Source organism: Syngnathus scovelli, chromosome 17, assembly GCF_024217435.2.
Source record: "Syngnathus scovelli strain Florida chromosome 17, RoL_Ssco_1.2, whole genome shotgun sequence".
Lineage (NCBI taxonomy): Eukaryota > Metazoa > Chordata > Actinopteri > Syngnathiformes > Syngnathidae > Syngnathus > Syngnathus scovelli.
In genome coordinates, this window is record NC_090863.1 from 2,095,463 (window position 1) to 2,111,138 (window position 15,676).

Here is a 15,676-nt window from a genome sequence, read left to right on the forward strand (position 1 = left end):
CATGGCTCAGCACCATGTTGCACTGCTTCAAGAAAGGCATTTGACAAATATGAAATGAAGGGCAAATCAGATCACTCAAGTTGTGGCATTGAAATCTCCAGCAAGATGTGCAACAAAAGTCCCATTTTCTTGCCTAGCGCAAAATGCAGTCATTCTTTTGGCATCCATGAAACATTTTCACATTGGTGACCTTTTTGGAATTCTATACTGGAATTTCAAAGAACAACTCAATCCCATGAAAATTCAGCGCATTGGTTTATTATGGATCAGCCCATCAACATGAACCGAGTCCATCAATAAAATGTTAACACGTTCAAAGCTTTCATCCAAACTGTTGATGAACCCTGACATGAATTTGCTAGCTGCACCGACACTCGCAAATACGTACGTACGCTTCCTTTCCCCATAGCAGATACCTCTTCCATGAATCTTTGTGGGCAACTGCCATTCGTATTCACAAACAAATGTCTTTACGACCGTTTGATTTTCTTAGTTCTGCTAGCAAACAATAAGCCAAACGTCCTTGGCAGACATAATAAATAATTCCAATTCCAAAGAGAGAATATCATCATCCTTTGTCTTCAGCACACTGCAGCAAAGCTTATTTCTATTCATTGCCCCCTGAGTCCAATGTCAGAGGTCAGGCGTCAAGTTATGATTGTTGTGACCACTGAGTATATGGAGTCTGCGTTAGGGTGCTAGGCATGTCTCACTCACCCTTCAGCTGTTGTAGATCTTGCCCCCTTGAGAGCAGGCCTCTGCTGAATGACAGCCGTTGGTAATGACTGGAGTTCAGAGGTCTCACCCAGCACAGCTGCATGCAGCCTCCTTGAGAATTCCATCATTTAGTGGAAGCTGAACAACTGCTCTTCATTTATATTACCATTTATACTCCCCCCCCCCTAGCCACAGCATTGACAACATGAGCGAGATAAAAAATAAAATAAAATAAACCCGTAGAGGAACTTGTGAAACTGATTGGAAAGGGAACCCCCAGAACAAAGTTTCAACCTGAGCAGGACACAGTGAAACAAACGTTGTCATGCTCGTTTGGACACTTTAAGCGACTTGGTATTTATGCTAGCATCTGCTTGGTAAATTTAATTTCCAGTCGCCCAATTTTTATACCGCTTTTCCTCATGGGTGATCCACATTTTTGAGGTTTTTTCTTTCTGAAATGTTCTAAGATGCCACACAATAGTTCCAAGCACTTGTCTGATTGTACATTGGTGTCAAGGAAGTACTGCGCCCCACAGTCATTCCTAGCAATATGTAGCTTCTACTATGGAAGCTGGTCTGAGGACGACCTAACTTATGTTGGAGTGAAGCATCTTCACTGAGAGACAAGCGTTGGTTGTTGGGGCAGGAGGAGCCAGCTTTAGCCTGGGATGTGATGGAGCCTTTTCACCTGCATGTAGCACACATTTCCTTCAATTTTCCTCCACTGAATCCAGTGTGGTTTGAAATACAAGATGTACAATATGTCTGATGTGTATTTAAATCTATTCATCCGATGATTTCAAGTATGTTGCGCCCAAGTGCGGTTTTCTTTTTTTTTTTTTTCCTTCTTCAGCATGCATCACACTCACCTACAATACAGAAGTGAGGCTCTTCAAATCAAGATAGAGGAGCAATCCCGTGCACGGAGGAGGGTGCTCATTATAGCGTCGCACACTCGAGAAAGTGAGCGATCAGCCTGCAGGCACTCGGTGGCTGACAGCAGCTGCGTTTCTTTGCTTTATGGGGGTGGGTGGGTGTCAGCCAGCGATGGTGGAGATGCTAAGTAGAGAAGACAGTAGAAAGGGAAGCAGGCTTGGGAACGAGATGGAGACTTCCAAAAGGGAATCGCTTATCATTTGGCATTCGTCTACTCCTTTCATCACTTTTGATAATGCCGAGTAAAGGGAATTGGGAGGAGGTGCTGGGGAGGAGTCGGCTTTCTGATGTAGGTCTGATTCAAGTTTCGTATCTCGAACTGGAAGGTTAGAATGGAATTGGCTTCTCAGTATAGTTCATTTTTATTTCGTTTGGGCTCATTTGTTTTGGAGAGCCATTTTTCTCGAAAATGCTTTGTTTTAGTTTTCTTTGTATTAGTTTTATGATTCGATTTTTGGGAATTAACATTATTTGTTGAGTGCATGGTAAAAAAAAAACAAGTTCTTAGGTATTGAGTACTAAAGTAAGCTTCAATTCCCAAATTGTTTGACCTTTCTTTTTTTCAGAAACACCAGAATTGGCAGTAAACACATTTGGAAAAAAACAGAAAGCTTGTGTTAAAACAATTCAAAAGGACATTCTCACACAGTTAGTTTAATAAACAAAAGGTGCATGTTCGGTAAGTTATCATTTTTCTAAAGCACAAGCACTATTTTCTTTGGCTAATGTTTCTCTTCCCCCCCAGTTTTAGTTTTTTCATTTCTTACCGTGTTACTGTAGGGCCTTGCTTTCTGACAAGCATTTGAGCTCCAAGCAAGGAGACATGCCATGGCTGTGAATAAAAACCTGCAATCAGAAACAAGAGAATTCCTTCATTTGACTGAGATCACATTTTCTCAAGCGTTCCAGTTAATTGTAATATGGCTTTGATACAATGGAGCTGAGAAAGCAAGAACTAGAAACTAACTAATGATTGGTGCATACCCCCCCCCCCAAAGAAAATCAACTTATTTCTCCTTTCTCTAGTCTGTTTCGTCTTTTAGCAAAAGAAAGTGGAGAGCAACAGAGAGGCAGGGCTACAGAGACATTCTGTCCAAAGCAATTCTACAAGCATGGCTGTGTCCGAACAATGTCTTTTAGCTTCTCCACCGTCCCAGCATCGACTCTCCCCTGAGGGCCACTTGGTGTGTCCTCTTGAGGTACAGTTCATTCGCACACCCCACGCACGCATGCATGTATGCATGCGACACGAGCAGAAGTTCAAATGCAACACATCCATGTGCACTGTGAGCCAGCATGCTAGCTAGATACTAGCATGTGTCAGAGTGACCTGAAAATGTCACCGAAGGAAGGCTTACCGCTGTCGATAATGAGATGAAAACGAAGCAACGGTTTTATTTTACTCACCTCCATCCAGAGAGAGGAACTCCCCCCCCAAAAAGACCGAAGGCTGTCATTTCAGATAGAAATGTCTGCTGGCTGCTGCACCTGTCTGCTGGCCTGATGAAAAATGGAATTGCCCTTTCAGCTTGCCGGCCTATTTCACCAATGACCCCGAGCCGCTGTAATTAGTAGAATGTCGCCCAGTCGTATGCCCCGCGCCTTCCCCGCGTTCATTCAGAACCTCCTTCGAGACCCTGCCAAGAACCTTAAAGATTCCCATCGACCTTGCTCATGAGCTTCATGTCCGGACTTGTTTCTCATTCCTCAACTAGACTTGAACTTCTTCACTTAGGCAGTAGAAAGGGACGTATGAGCTGTCAATAATTCACTCTGACCTTTCTCCGTTCACGTTTCGATGCACTTCTGAGATGTCAACAACCAAAGTTTGTAGCTTCTCACGCCATTCTGTCCCTGTTTGTCAGTCAAGGTCAAGTTATGAAGTTGATATTAAATGCACGTCAGCAATTGAGTTGGAAGCGTTTGACCTTCCTCCGCTCGCTAGCAATCTGCCCATCTGTCTTTTGCCCCGTCTCATTTCTTGAAGGCAGTCAACTCCCCTAATTAGGAAGACCTTGACATGCCGATTTCAGCCATTGTTCCTCCTCATTTTGGTGGGAAAATATTTCATTGATTTTTTTTTTTTTTTTTCCCCAGAAATCGAAGGCGGGTAGAGCTGAGAGTGGCTCTGTGCCGGATTATGCTCTGCGGGGGGTTTTGGGGAAGGGTGGGCCACTCGTGTGTGTGTGTAGGATGTCCTTCTTATAACCCCAATCCCTTTTCAACCTTCAGAAAGAAAACGACCCGAGGTGTTGGTGCCATTGCATGTGCTGCAGACATATTATTTGATGTCAATCCCCATCTTGTGTTTCTGTAAGGACGGAGGGATGCATTTTGGTACTGCCCGCCGCCAGAAATGGTGCCACTGTCTTTAAACAGGTTATTCCTAGCAGTACCCTGCAGACACTTGCTTTTGGCAATGATGTCATAATTCTATCTGACGAACTCCGCGGAGATACCAGCCGAAAAAGAGACGTTAGCATTTGCTAAGAGAGATATGTGCTACGTGACGTCTTGATTCAACAGCACTGTGGTCCATCAGTGACTTGGCTAATGAAGGAGGCAAATGCAAGCTCTCAATCAGGGCAGGAGAATGGATTCAGCAGAACGAGGGAGAATGCGTCACCAAAGCCAAAGCCAAAGCCAAAGGCAGCTTTTAAAGCACAGAATGGAGTAGCTGAAGGTCAGGTCCTGTGCTGGTGAGTCACTGACTGTCCGGACGTCGCACTGCCGGTTAGCATCATTTGCATGACTTACCCAGTGGATTAACCTTGACAGGTAGATGGATCCATGGAATAGTTCCGATTTCTATTCAACGTCACAGCGGGAATCCAGGGTGTTATCTAGTACGTCCGTGTTGCAAACAGAGTCAGGAGAGAAAAACAGGAAGCAGGAAGGGCAAAAGCAGAACTCGGAACATGGCAGAAGGTTGAGCCGTCCGTGATTATTGGGAAACTGACCAGACAGAAAGGTCAGAGGCAGCGGCGGCTGATCAATTCAAAGATGAGAGCCAAAGAACCAGCTGGCAAAGAGTGCGACAGGGCTGAATAGTGGCTGATTGCTGATTTCGAGCATCTGTGACCAGGTGAGCTGCCAATAATGAGATGGGCGTGGCTATCGATAAGGATAGGAAATTGGTCAAGTCAAGTTTATTTGTATAGCCCTAAATCACAAACAGTTTCAAAGGGCTTCACATAGAAAAAAATTGACAATTATTCTCGAAGCATCCCCTGATCTTAAACTCAATTGGTGTTTTGTGCTCCTTGCATCATCGCAAGGAACACTTCTCGTAGAATTGTCTTTGTTGTGTGGCTTTACGTTCACCCGCTGTCCTTTGCTCAGTACGTATTCTCTTGAAGTTCCCCACTCCCACACTTTTGCCCTCAATGCATGGCTTTCTGTTGGACTCACTCGCCTTCTCGGCGGGAGCGAGCAACCCCCGCTGCGAGCCAATCCCTTTCTCACAGGTGATTGCTCAGGGAATATTGATTAAGGCAAAGATTGGCTGAAGAAAAGTCACTTTTCAAACTTGCTGCTATGTGAAGGGGAGACACACGCAAGCGCATACACACACGCACACACGCACACACACACGCACACACACGCACACACACACACACACACTGACTCTCCCAAGTCTAATTGTTGTGATTAGAGTGACAAACATGCCCAATTAAGCAGAAGGAAGAATGACCACATCAATTGCAACAACAATTGTGTTGCTTTTAGTGGATGGCTGCAATTGCAATTAAACCGCTTCAATGAGTCTACTCTACAAGTTTTCCCCTTCACAGTAACGTAACACAGTTTATTTTTCTTTCTACCATAAATGCACGTGTGTGTGTGTGTGTGTGTGTGTGTGTGTGTGTGCGCGCGTGTGTGTGTGCGTGTGCGCGTGTGTGTGTGCGTGTGTGCGTGCGTGTGTGCGTGTGTGTGTGTGTGCGTGTGTGTGTGTGTGTGTGTGTGTGTGTGTCTGCGTATGTGGTAGGCGGATGAGCTTCCCAGGATGCCATTCTGGCTCGAACCGCCACTGCTTATGTTGATTGTATAAATACAATACAATACAAATTTTTTTTTCTAAAAAGGTGCCTATTTTCTGGGTCCTTAGGTGTCCTTAAGTACGAATACGCCGCACTTTTTATGACGTCGCGTACACGAGATATGCGGCATCTATATATAGACTATGGGCTGATACGTGCACAAAAATCGGAGCATTCTGACGATTTACAAGTGTAACGTGATGTAATTTATTTGAATGTTCAGAGTTAGTTGTGTTTTACACGTAACAGCTGTCTGCAACATGAAAAGGACCATTTCCGCAATTTTCAATGGGCATGCATGTGCAACGCCTCCAGTCAACAGCGGCCGTCTGTATGGGGTATGGGGACCAGTTGTAAGAAAATGCCGAAGTTTCTATGAACACAAGTTGGCTTTCATAGCCGTATTTATTGGCAACAAACTTTCTGGGAAAACGGTACAAAACCATGGTACAATAAACGCAGTGGACTGAAGATTGCGGTACCATAAACGCAGTGGACGGCCGTGATTTGTTCAGCCTTGCGCCGCCACTTCCGGTCAGAAAACGGATCAGTGCTTCTCACACATTCTGTTCCGGCTGGTGGTAACCACGGAAACACTTCATGCACAGTGCCACGCGGCACTTGGAGCACGCACTGGACGGACACGATTTGCAAGTCGGCAGTGCGCACTTTCGGCCTTGCTCCGCCACTTCTGGCCAGTGCTCCATGCCGTCGAAGCGTGAGTCATCGGCAACTGCGCACAGGCGTGGTCTGCCCACTCTCCGAGCTCGAGTGACGCCTCGTGCTGCAAGCAGAGTTCGGGTCACCTCGCGTCGGAAGTCCAGCAGAGACATCCCGCTATGCTCATCCAGCCGGTGCAGCACCCATGCGTTGAAGACGGCCGCGTCCAGCATCCAGGTGAATATCGGCCACCACCACTTCTTCCGACGCATGTTGATGCGGTAGAGCCCGATGCTCTGGTCGGCGCGGTCCGTGCCGCCCATGCTGCGGTTGTACAGCTGGACAACAAATGGCTGGTCCACTGCCACCTTCTTCTTCTCCTTCGCTGACCAGCGTGATGCCTTCTGCAGAGGATGCTCGGCGGCGAGGGTGGAGGCGATGGTGACCACGGCGTTATCCTTCCACCGAGTGAGCGCAATCTTGTTTGCCGTGTCGTACACGACAGACACGGCACCACGCGGCTTGTTCTTCATAGCTTTCTGATCTGTGATCGGGCAGGAGCGCGGGATGCAGTTTTGTCGGATCGTCCTCGTGCAAGCGTAGCCCCGCCTGCGCAGCTCTGCAACTAGCGGGAGGCCGGTGAAATAGTTGTCGATGTAGACGCGTAGTGGAAGTGCACGCACAGCATCGGGGAGGTCGTCCAGAAGTCGAAGGAGCGTGCCACCGCCCTTGCCGAACTTGCGTTCCACTTCAGAGGCATCTCCACTCACCCCCTGGTAGATGTCAAAGCGGAGCAGGAAGCCGCTGGTCCCACTGTTCAGGCACCAGGCCTTGAAGCCGAACCGCACCGGCTTGTTTCGGATTGCTTGCTTGCATCCGTGTCTTCCAAAATATTCGATCATTGCCTCGTCCAGATCAACATTGCAGTCCATTGGATACGCCTCCCCGAACCGAGCGTTGAGGATGTCCATCATGGGACGCAGCTTTGTCATCCGGTCGCTGAGGTTCAGGTGCGCGTTGTCGGCGCAGTGAATGTAGCGGATGATGACCTCGAACCTGTTGCGTGATATGGCCCCAGCAACGAGGGCGCACTGGAGATCTTCATCTGTGCTCATCCAGCACTGATTTTGTACGCATAGACGCCCATAGTCTATATATAGATGTTTTGCATAAAATAATACATGGAGGAAATACGTTAGGGCGAATCATCACAAAAATCACATCAGTCAATAACCATTATATGATAGTTGTTCCCTAAAAGTTTCACGCCCCTATGTCGAGTCTATCATAATTTCCCGGAGCTTACCTTTGATCATGTTCCATCGTGAATCGCAACTGTCCGGCTTTGATCACCTAGCGCGACTGACTCATACACTGGGCAGATGGCGGCGATTCCGTTTTCGACAGGTGAAAGACTGGTTATAACCGGATACAACCGGCACGAATGTTGGTCGTCATTTGAGGGCGCCAGATGTTATGGAAATTGGTGCGTCTATATATAGACTATGGGCAGAAACGGGTTTAAGGCTACCTCCCCAAAACTGAATACAGTCCATTTCCATTTTTCCTTTTGAATGATATGACACCTGAAGCGCAATAAATGATGGACTTGGCTGTGATTTTGGTCTTTGGATCTGCTTTCCATATTGTCGATTTAGGGTCTAACTGTGAGAGCCAGTGACATTTCAAAGCATAGAACATTGGCTGTTTCCTGAATCGAGTTGGCGTCCTTTTGATTTTTGGGCGCCGGTGTCTGCCTCCCACATTATGCCATCAATCATTTCGGAGTCAATAAACTGTTACGGTTGAGCGGGAAGAGTTGGGACATATCCTCTCGCTATCTTTCCACTCACCTCATCAAGCATTACTTGGGAACACGCTCGCGGGTCTGAAAGAAATTAACATTAAAATCTACTCCGGGACAATCGTCTTTATGAGGCCACACTTTTGGGAATGCAGAATTGATGTTTTGAAGTAAGAGTAACCTCTACACCGACATACCGTTTTCATGCGAAACAAAAGAAAATGGCATTGAGACAGTATTGCCGAGCGCCATCTGTAATCTAATTTTCGTTTCAATTCTCACATTGACATTTTGGACACATTTCAGAGATTAAGTCAGATATTTTCTGTATTATGAGTGATGGCTCCATTATTACCAGTGACGACTTCAAATGTTAAGCCGTCAGTTCTTTGTGAAAGTAAACATTAGACGTCAAACATTGGGCTGATACGCCGGCTGCGAAATGACTGTAGTCCTCCCACCTCTGCTTTGATGATTAATTCACTATTTCATGTTGATGTTCATAATAGTTGAGAAAAGAGAGAGAAAAAAAACAAACCCAGACACATCAGACCATTAGGTGATGGACTTGTTTTGTCAAGGCGTTTATTATGTGCATGTTAGTACAACGCTTTTCAGAAAGTTACATCTTACAAACTCTTGGACGTGTACTTTGTCACAATTTACAAGTGGTAGTTATACAGAAACCGACAAATAAAGAGAGACGTCCCATGCATACTATGTACCTGGGCCTGTATAAATGTCTGTACATAATCAGGCACAGACGCACGTCAACACGCGCTCATCCTCGCATACACAAATAAACAAATGTGGATGGGCTCATCCACTGCGTACCGGAGCATGGTGTGAGGTTGGGATTGGTTTTCTGGTAATCATCTAGAACGGCAAATGTAGCAAGCCTCTCTGGAGTCTGGAGGAGAAAACAAAAAAAAAAAAAAAAAAAAAAAGGAGAAAAAGGAGAAAGCTCCATTTTAGGGTGTGATTCAGGTCAACCTTGTCTCTGTCATTTCAGACAAGCGTGAAATCAGCAACTAAGAGGGTCACTTTCTAACACTTTACAGCGTCATCATAAAAAAAAAAAAAAAAAGAACGAGCTCTCAACGGTGTCCGTACGGAAGGGTGCTCAGAGCGGGCTGGCGACCCCGCCTCTGCATTTATCAGCCCCGACCGACCGACCGACCGAGTGTCATTTAAAGTTTGTTTGATACTGACAGAGAAAAACAGAGGATGCGGCAAAAATAGAATTATAGTGTTTGCATAATCAACCTCATCTCATTATCAGGCTCTCGTGTCTACAAAAGCAAACAGATGAGACTGAGCCCAAATGGCGTGCTAATGCATTCTAATTGAATCCCACAGCAGGTATTTATGCCAACCGTAAGCAGCATTTGGAGACGCGCTCAGCAAAACCTTCACTTTCTAATGGAAACTAGAAGCTTAATAATAATATATTGTCAGGCACTCACCATGAATGTGGGGGGCGGCCAAAACAAGGAGGTGCCTTCCTTCCTGCGTTGTGGACGGCTGCGCTTCTAACAAACACCAGGAATAAAAAGAAAAAACTGTACAAGTAAGTGCTCACCAGCAAGAGACAGCATGTGCACACCCACATTAAACATGATCTCCAAGAAAATGGTTGTTTTTTTTGGAACTCCTACACAGCAATTTTCATGTGGCTCTACAACACCAATACTTCACTTGCTTTTTTTTTTTTTTTTAAAACATATCCATCACGTAGAGTCAAGTTGTGACCCTGGAGCTAAAAGATGTCCAATCCCAAAGTCCGTCCATAAAAAGGGATCATGGGAAGCTACACATTGAATGTTTCCAAGCAGTCTTTGCCAAAAATGCAAGCAGAGTCCTGTACATACACATTCATGAGCATCACCTTCAATATGAAGGTCTATTGTGAAAGATATACATCATCATATTCAGCGAGTGATAAACATATTTATGTATACGATCTGAGTGCGGGTAAGGGCTCAAACCCACGACTCTACAGGTAGTGTTAAAAGCAAGAGTGCGCTATCTTGCTACCGAAGAATGTAAAAAATGTAAGCTAAAAGATGACGCCAGTGCTTCTACTGTACATCCCTGCAACAACTTCTACTGATTACTTTCATTTTTCTTTCGCTGAAGTCTGGCCGGGTCAAGGCATCTGCATTGCACACGAGTTCAAAAAAATACAAATTAAAATCCCATGTTGTTTCTAAGAGTCCAGATGAGCGAGATCAAACAAGCCATTCAGACTCGCGCTGAGGAATTCCTCAACCACAACGGCTTCCTTGAGTGTCAAGCGTGGACCCTGAACTCCTCTGTATGGATTTTCTAAGTGTGGAAGTGTAGACCCTGGTCTCCTTGCGTTGATCAGATTAAGACAACAGTCTCGACCCTGCCGCGTTCCGACGGATCGGGGGTCATTGGAGGGCTCTGGATGATGGTGCTCCTCTGAATGCTGCCCGCTCCGTGCCACGGCGCCCCCTGTAGTCATGCCATAGCGGTGGGTGACTGTCTCATCTGAACCCTCATGGACTGAATGTTACTGAGGATCTTCTTTTGATGTCCGGCTAAGGTCACGCCGATTCGCAGCAAGTCCCTGGTAGTAACATGGGGGTGGGGTGGTGGTGGGTAGAAATAGGTTAGGGCTGGGCTGTTAGGCTTAGAACTTAATAATTTTTTTTTTTTTAATCATTGCAATACAGAAAGGTATGGACAGCTATTGGCAACGAAAACCACTTTTAATGAAAGCGTTGAGCTTTTAATAAACACTGACTCACGTTGCTTTGACTAAAATGGCCTGAGGACAGTTATTATTATTATTTTTTTTAATCTTGACAAATTGCAATATTTGGCTGAATTGGCGCCAGCGGTGCTCCAAAAAGTAATTGCCAATGAGTGCAAAGAATAGTTGTACTTTTTTCGTGTGCGAATGCCAATTGAATGAAAGTCAGGATGACTAATTCCCTTTCAAGTCGACATGCGGACGATATTTTGAAATCGGAACCAGTGTCACACAGCAGATTGTGTTTGACTTTGGATTTCCCTCATCTTGTTGCAAAATGCAAGTGCGTTAATGACTTTGTGTTGGTCTCTTTGAGTGTGTCTCATTGAGCACATTGGCGAGAGTCAGCGAGAGTTCTGTGCTATAAATAGGCCCACTTGACTAGAGTGAGCTCTTGGAGTGCCAGTCATATGGGCAGGCGTCATACTCACTCCGAGGTCATTTGAGCCACCAGCTGCAGGGAAGTGAAGCCTGAGTTGAGGAAGTTGTCTCTGTATTGGCTCATCTTGATGGCACTGAGCCAGTCTTCTACCGAGCTAAAGGTGTTGAAGTCGGGTATGGATCTGTCCAACAGTGGCTGAGAAGGCCTGCGGCGGCAGGCGAAAGAAAACACTCGTGTGAGTATTGTGATATTGTCCGTCTCCATGTGACGCTCCGCACTTGTTTTTCATCGCAACATCGACACCGTAGATGCTTCGACCGGGAGTGGCTTGAAACCAGGAGGTGGGGAACGACAAGCGAATTTGAAACGAGGACCATGCATCATCCATGACTTGCAAGATGTGAGCTGAGAAGATTCAGCTGTGATGCAATCTACAGTACTGTAAGCGCAAGTCATGCACTCATGTGGATAGCATTGGAGTACATAATACGCCAAAGAGCATCTTTGTAAGGAACTGGATTTTTCTTCTCTACTTACACTGCAGGGATGTTGGCGACGGCTTTGAGGCCGGTGGGGTTACGGATCATTTTGTCCAGAGTGCTGACGATGTCAGTGAAGCGCGGCCGGACGTTGCGGTCCTTCTGCCAACAGTCCAGCATGAGCTGGTGCAGGGCGCTGGGGCAGTCCATAGGCGGCGGAAGACGGTAGTCCTGCTCGATGGCATTAATCACCTGGAGCACGTGTTAGGGAGGTTCCAACTTTTGATTTAGTATCTGCTCTCGTATTGAGCTCATCCGGCTAACATACTGTACTTGTACTCCCACTGTGCTTGGAACTAATTGCACATCCGCCCCTTTTATCCCAACATGGCCACTGATAAACTCCCCTAGAAATAAATATCCTAGTTTGTTTTTATAGCAAATATCTTAAACATTAGACGAAAAAACAAGATGATGACTCTCAGTCTGGCTGCCAAGGCCTGACGACACTGACGTTATTGATGGAACTTCACCGCTCAGCACGCCTTTATGTTTTAGTCCGTGATTTACTTTAGTGTACAATTTATTTAAGTCTGCTAATATAATTTTCCATTAAAATGCATCGCTGTGAGATAAGGACCTAGTGTGAAATTGAGTATTAAAGATACTATCATCATCTCCCCGCCCCCCAAAAAAGACGCTGCTCTGTACTCCGCCACGGAGTTGAGCGCAACTCTGGAGAATCTTGATAAATGATCCGTACTGAGTGTTCAGTGCTTCTTTCTTTCCCGTGCGAGCGTGCGCACGTGCATGCGCGCGTGCATGCGCGCGTGCATGTGCGCGTGCGCGTGCGTGCGTGCGTGTTTGGAGAGCCGGACAGCCGGACAACCTGAGTGATGCCAGTTGCCACTGTTAGGGTTTTCCAGGTTATCTTTATCATAGGATTATGTTAAAATGTAGACTATAATGATTAACCAATCTTGTCTTGCTCTCACAACGTAGTAAAGTGGTTGCTTCCTCTGCTTGAGTGACCAGCTGCAGAGGAAGCAATCAAAGTTGTTCTGGTTCCCACAACATCGTAAAACACCCCCTGCTCTGATCTTACCAGAGGCCGGGGGTTCACCAAACCTGTCCACTCTCACCCCCACTCTGTTCCTCCTAATAAATATGCCCTTGCAGGAAGGAGACTTTTCAGACTTCATTCGCTCATCGCTGTTCAGACAGCGACGAATGGACTCTCCACCTGCAGGTGTCCAAAAGGACTTACTTGTCTCCCGTGTGGTTCTTGCAAAATAAGTTGGAGTGAGCAAATCTCTAACATTTTGGTGCCGAAACCCGGGATCCCTCATACCCATCATCTGGCCGACGGAGGACGACGCGCTGTATACCGTCGACGGGCCAGCGTCCATTAGCCGGATCTGGTAAAGAAAGACCTGGGAAGGAAATTCTTCGCTGGGCCAGCATCTTAGGTTTGCCTTCGTCTGACAGAGGAGGATTGACGGGACCCGGCAGTGCAACGAACCAGGGGACAAGTAAGTTAAAGGCCTGAAGTTGTGTGATTGTGTTGTTGTGAAACGCGTATAAAAAAAAAAAAAAAAAAACACAGGTGCACGTGAGATACGGCTTTGGTTTGTCCGAGCTATGAGATTCGGCTTTGGTTTGTCCGAGCCATGAGATACGGCTTTGGTTTGTCCGAGCTATGAGATACGGCTTTGGTTTGTCCGAGCCATGAGATACGGCTTTGGTTTGTCCGAGCCATGAGATACGGCTTTGGTTTGTCCGAGCTATGAGATACGGCTTTGGTTTGTCCGAGCTATGAAAAAAAAAAAAAAAAAAAGCGCTGGAGTTTGTGTAATTGAGAGTGTGACTGGTAGGATAAATTGACTAAATAGCAGTTCTAGCATTGATCCACGGCAATAATACAGGCTAGTAATTTGTTGAAAGGTCAATTTAAACCTGCATTGAGGATCCTCAAAGAAATAAATAAGTAATAATAGTAATAATAATAATAATAATATTTTGAGACAAAGAGATTGTAAAACCTAAAACTACTAGAATTAAGATGGGAAATAAAAACGGTAAATCTATACCTCTTGACGGAGATAAGAAGTACATGGCGAGTAGATTTCTTAATTGTATGCAATATATGCCGAAGTGGAAGAAAAAGTATGGAGTAGAAGGGACGTTGAGAGTTGAAGTGTGGAAGATAGTAGTTGATGTTTTAGAAGAGAGTGTGGATAGAAAGAAAAATGGACTGAAAAAGAAAAGAAGAGAGAGTGAATTGGATTGTGCTAAAATGTGGTTGAAAGCTTCACAAGAAAGAAGAGAACAAATCCAAAAGACGAAAGATAGAAAGTTGAAAAGTGATGAAGCCGCCATTCAATTGAGATTTGAAAAATAATTCTGGGTACATAGTGGCATCCCATTCAATGATGCAGATGAGAGTTCTTATCAGCAACATCTTAAAATTGCGCTCCTCACTGGTTTCCCCCCTGACTTGGGCAGTTGGGTGAGGAAACACTTGGTGGAAGCGGACACTGCTTGGTTTACAAAAAACATGCAGTGGGCCAGAGATGCTGACAAAGGGATTGAGAAAGGCAAAAGTTCTGATGTATTTCATCTAGATGATGATAATGATCTAAATGAAGATACAACGATCTTCTACCAAAGTTCCCAAAGGGGCAGAGGAAGAGTTAGATACCAACAACGTCGCAAGCCGCCATTCAAATCAAAACCCCCATCAGATTCAGACAACTGTTGGAACTGTGGGAGACGAGGACACTTTGCACGAGAGTGTCGTTTTGCAAAACAATATCAATCAAAGGGTGGAGGAAGGAGCAGAGGAAAAGCCAAATTTTTAGCATGACAAGCTTCCTCCTCTTTGACCGCTTATGCTCATACAGAGAAAGAAAGAATAGATGCCCATATGACAGCAAAACATGTCATTGTCAGATTATTAGATTTTTTTTTAGATTAATAGAAGTCCTGTCCATCCAAGAAGTATGACAATGCTGTTTGTATGCCCAAATTACAAATGACTAGAGCTCAAATTGTGTTACTCTAAAGTTAAAATATGCAAATCAAGTGGTAAAGGAATGCAACTTGCTTCTAGAAGATACATAAATAAAATTAGAATGTGCTGTCCTCGTGTGCATGGGAGGGACCAGCTCATGATCGACCACAGGAAATGGCCAGCCTGTGACGAATCATTGGTGCTGGGAACTACCTTTTGCGTGCGAGAGCTGTGCATGTGTGTGCGTATATGTTAAAATGATGAACATTGGCTAAAGTTTTAGTATAAATTTTTTTTTGCTAGACTGTGGTCTATCCAATTTGCACCGCAGAACAGAAATGATTTTGAAAGATAAAAATGAGAGGAAAAAGAGAGAAATCTGTTTGCGAGCAGAAACTAATCCACACTAGTGCATGTAAAGTGTCGAGCCCACATGAGAAATTCGAAGAAAAAAAAACGACAGAACATGCTTTCAAGAATTGGAAGAAGCTAAATTGTGAATTTAAGATTTTGCAATGCTACATTTAATAGGAATAATTGATTGGTTGTGTTCTAAGATTATACAAAATTCTAAATGCAAGCTAAATCTGAGAGATTGAGTTCTTCAAATTTAAAAACAAAGAAAGAACTCAGATTAATTTGCCAATTGTTTGTTTTAGTTAAGTTTTTTTGAATTGGTGGATTGTTCTACCAGGAAACCTGAGTTGAAAATGATATATGAATGTTGTGTGGTGAGCTTGGATGAATTGGGACCAATGTGATGGGAAGACTCCTTTTTGGAGACTGTGAGAGATGCATATGATGAGCATTGATGAATGATTGCCTGAATGAAAGGTTGAATGGTTGAAGTCGTTGGCGAC

General features: G+C 45.0%; 2 protein-coding genes across 8 annotated transcripts in view; both read right to left on the reverse strand.

Moving 5' to 3' along the window:
• Positions 1-236: 236 nt before the first annotated feature.
• On the reverse strand, positions 237-8,595 carry LOC125984738 (piggyBac transposable element-derived protein 3-like). 2 transcript variants are annotated; one of them, XM_068648725.1, is made up of 5 exons: positions 4,414-8,595; positions 3,064-3,156; positions 2,424-2,502; positions 1,590-1,779; positions 237-1,408 (listed from the first exon to the last, which is right to left on the reverse strand). In XM_068648725.1, the coding sequence occupies exon 1, from the start codon at positions 7,469-7,471 to the stop codon at positions 6,254-6,256; it is 1,218 nt and encodes a 405-aa protein (XP_068504826.1). In that variant the 5' UTR covers positions 7,472-8,595; the 3' UTR covers positions 237-1,408; positions 1,590-1,779; positions 2,424-2,502; positions 3,064-3,156; positions 4,414-6,253. The 2 variants fall into 2 exon arrangements, with proteins under 2 accessions (XP_068504826.1, XP_068504827.1); XM_068648726.1 differs by lacking the exon at positions 3,064-3,156.
• A 120-nt stretch (positions 8,596-8,715) lies between these two features.
• Positions 8,716-15,676, reverse strand: part of LOC137839640 (ephrin type-B receptor 1-B) — a 153,068-nt gene continuing 146,107 nt past the window's right edge. For 5 of the 6 annotated variants that reach the window (XM_068648723.1, XM_068648719.1, XM_068648721.1 and 2 more), the window contains 3 exons: positions 11,862-12,055; positions 11,374-11,529; positions 9,858-10,756 (listed from right to left, as the gene is read on the reverse strand). In XM_068648723.1, the coding sequence (XP_068504824.1) occupies positions 10,648-10,756; positions 11,374-11,529; positions 11,862-12,055 (459 nt within the window). In that variant the 3' untranslated portion in view covers positions 9,858-10,647. Of the gene's footprint in view, positions 9,071-9,626; positions 9,693-9,857; positions 10,757-11,373; positions 11,530-11,861; positions 12,056-15,676 lie in introns of those variants that run through there. The other variant, XM_068648722.1, reaches the window with a different exon arrangement.

Coding starts and splice junctions, on each gene's coding strand:
- LOC125984738 (XM_068648726.1), bottom strand. CDS start 7,471: ATGAGCACAGATGAAGATCTCCAGTGCGCCCTCGTTGCTGGGGCCATA.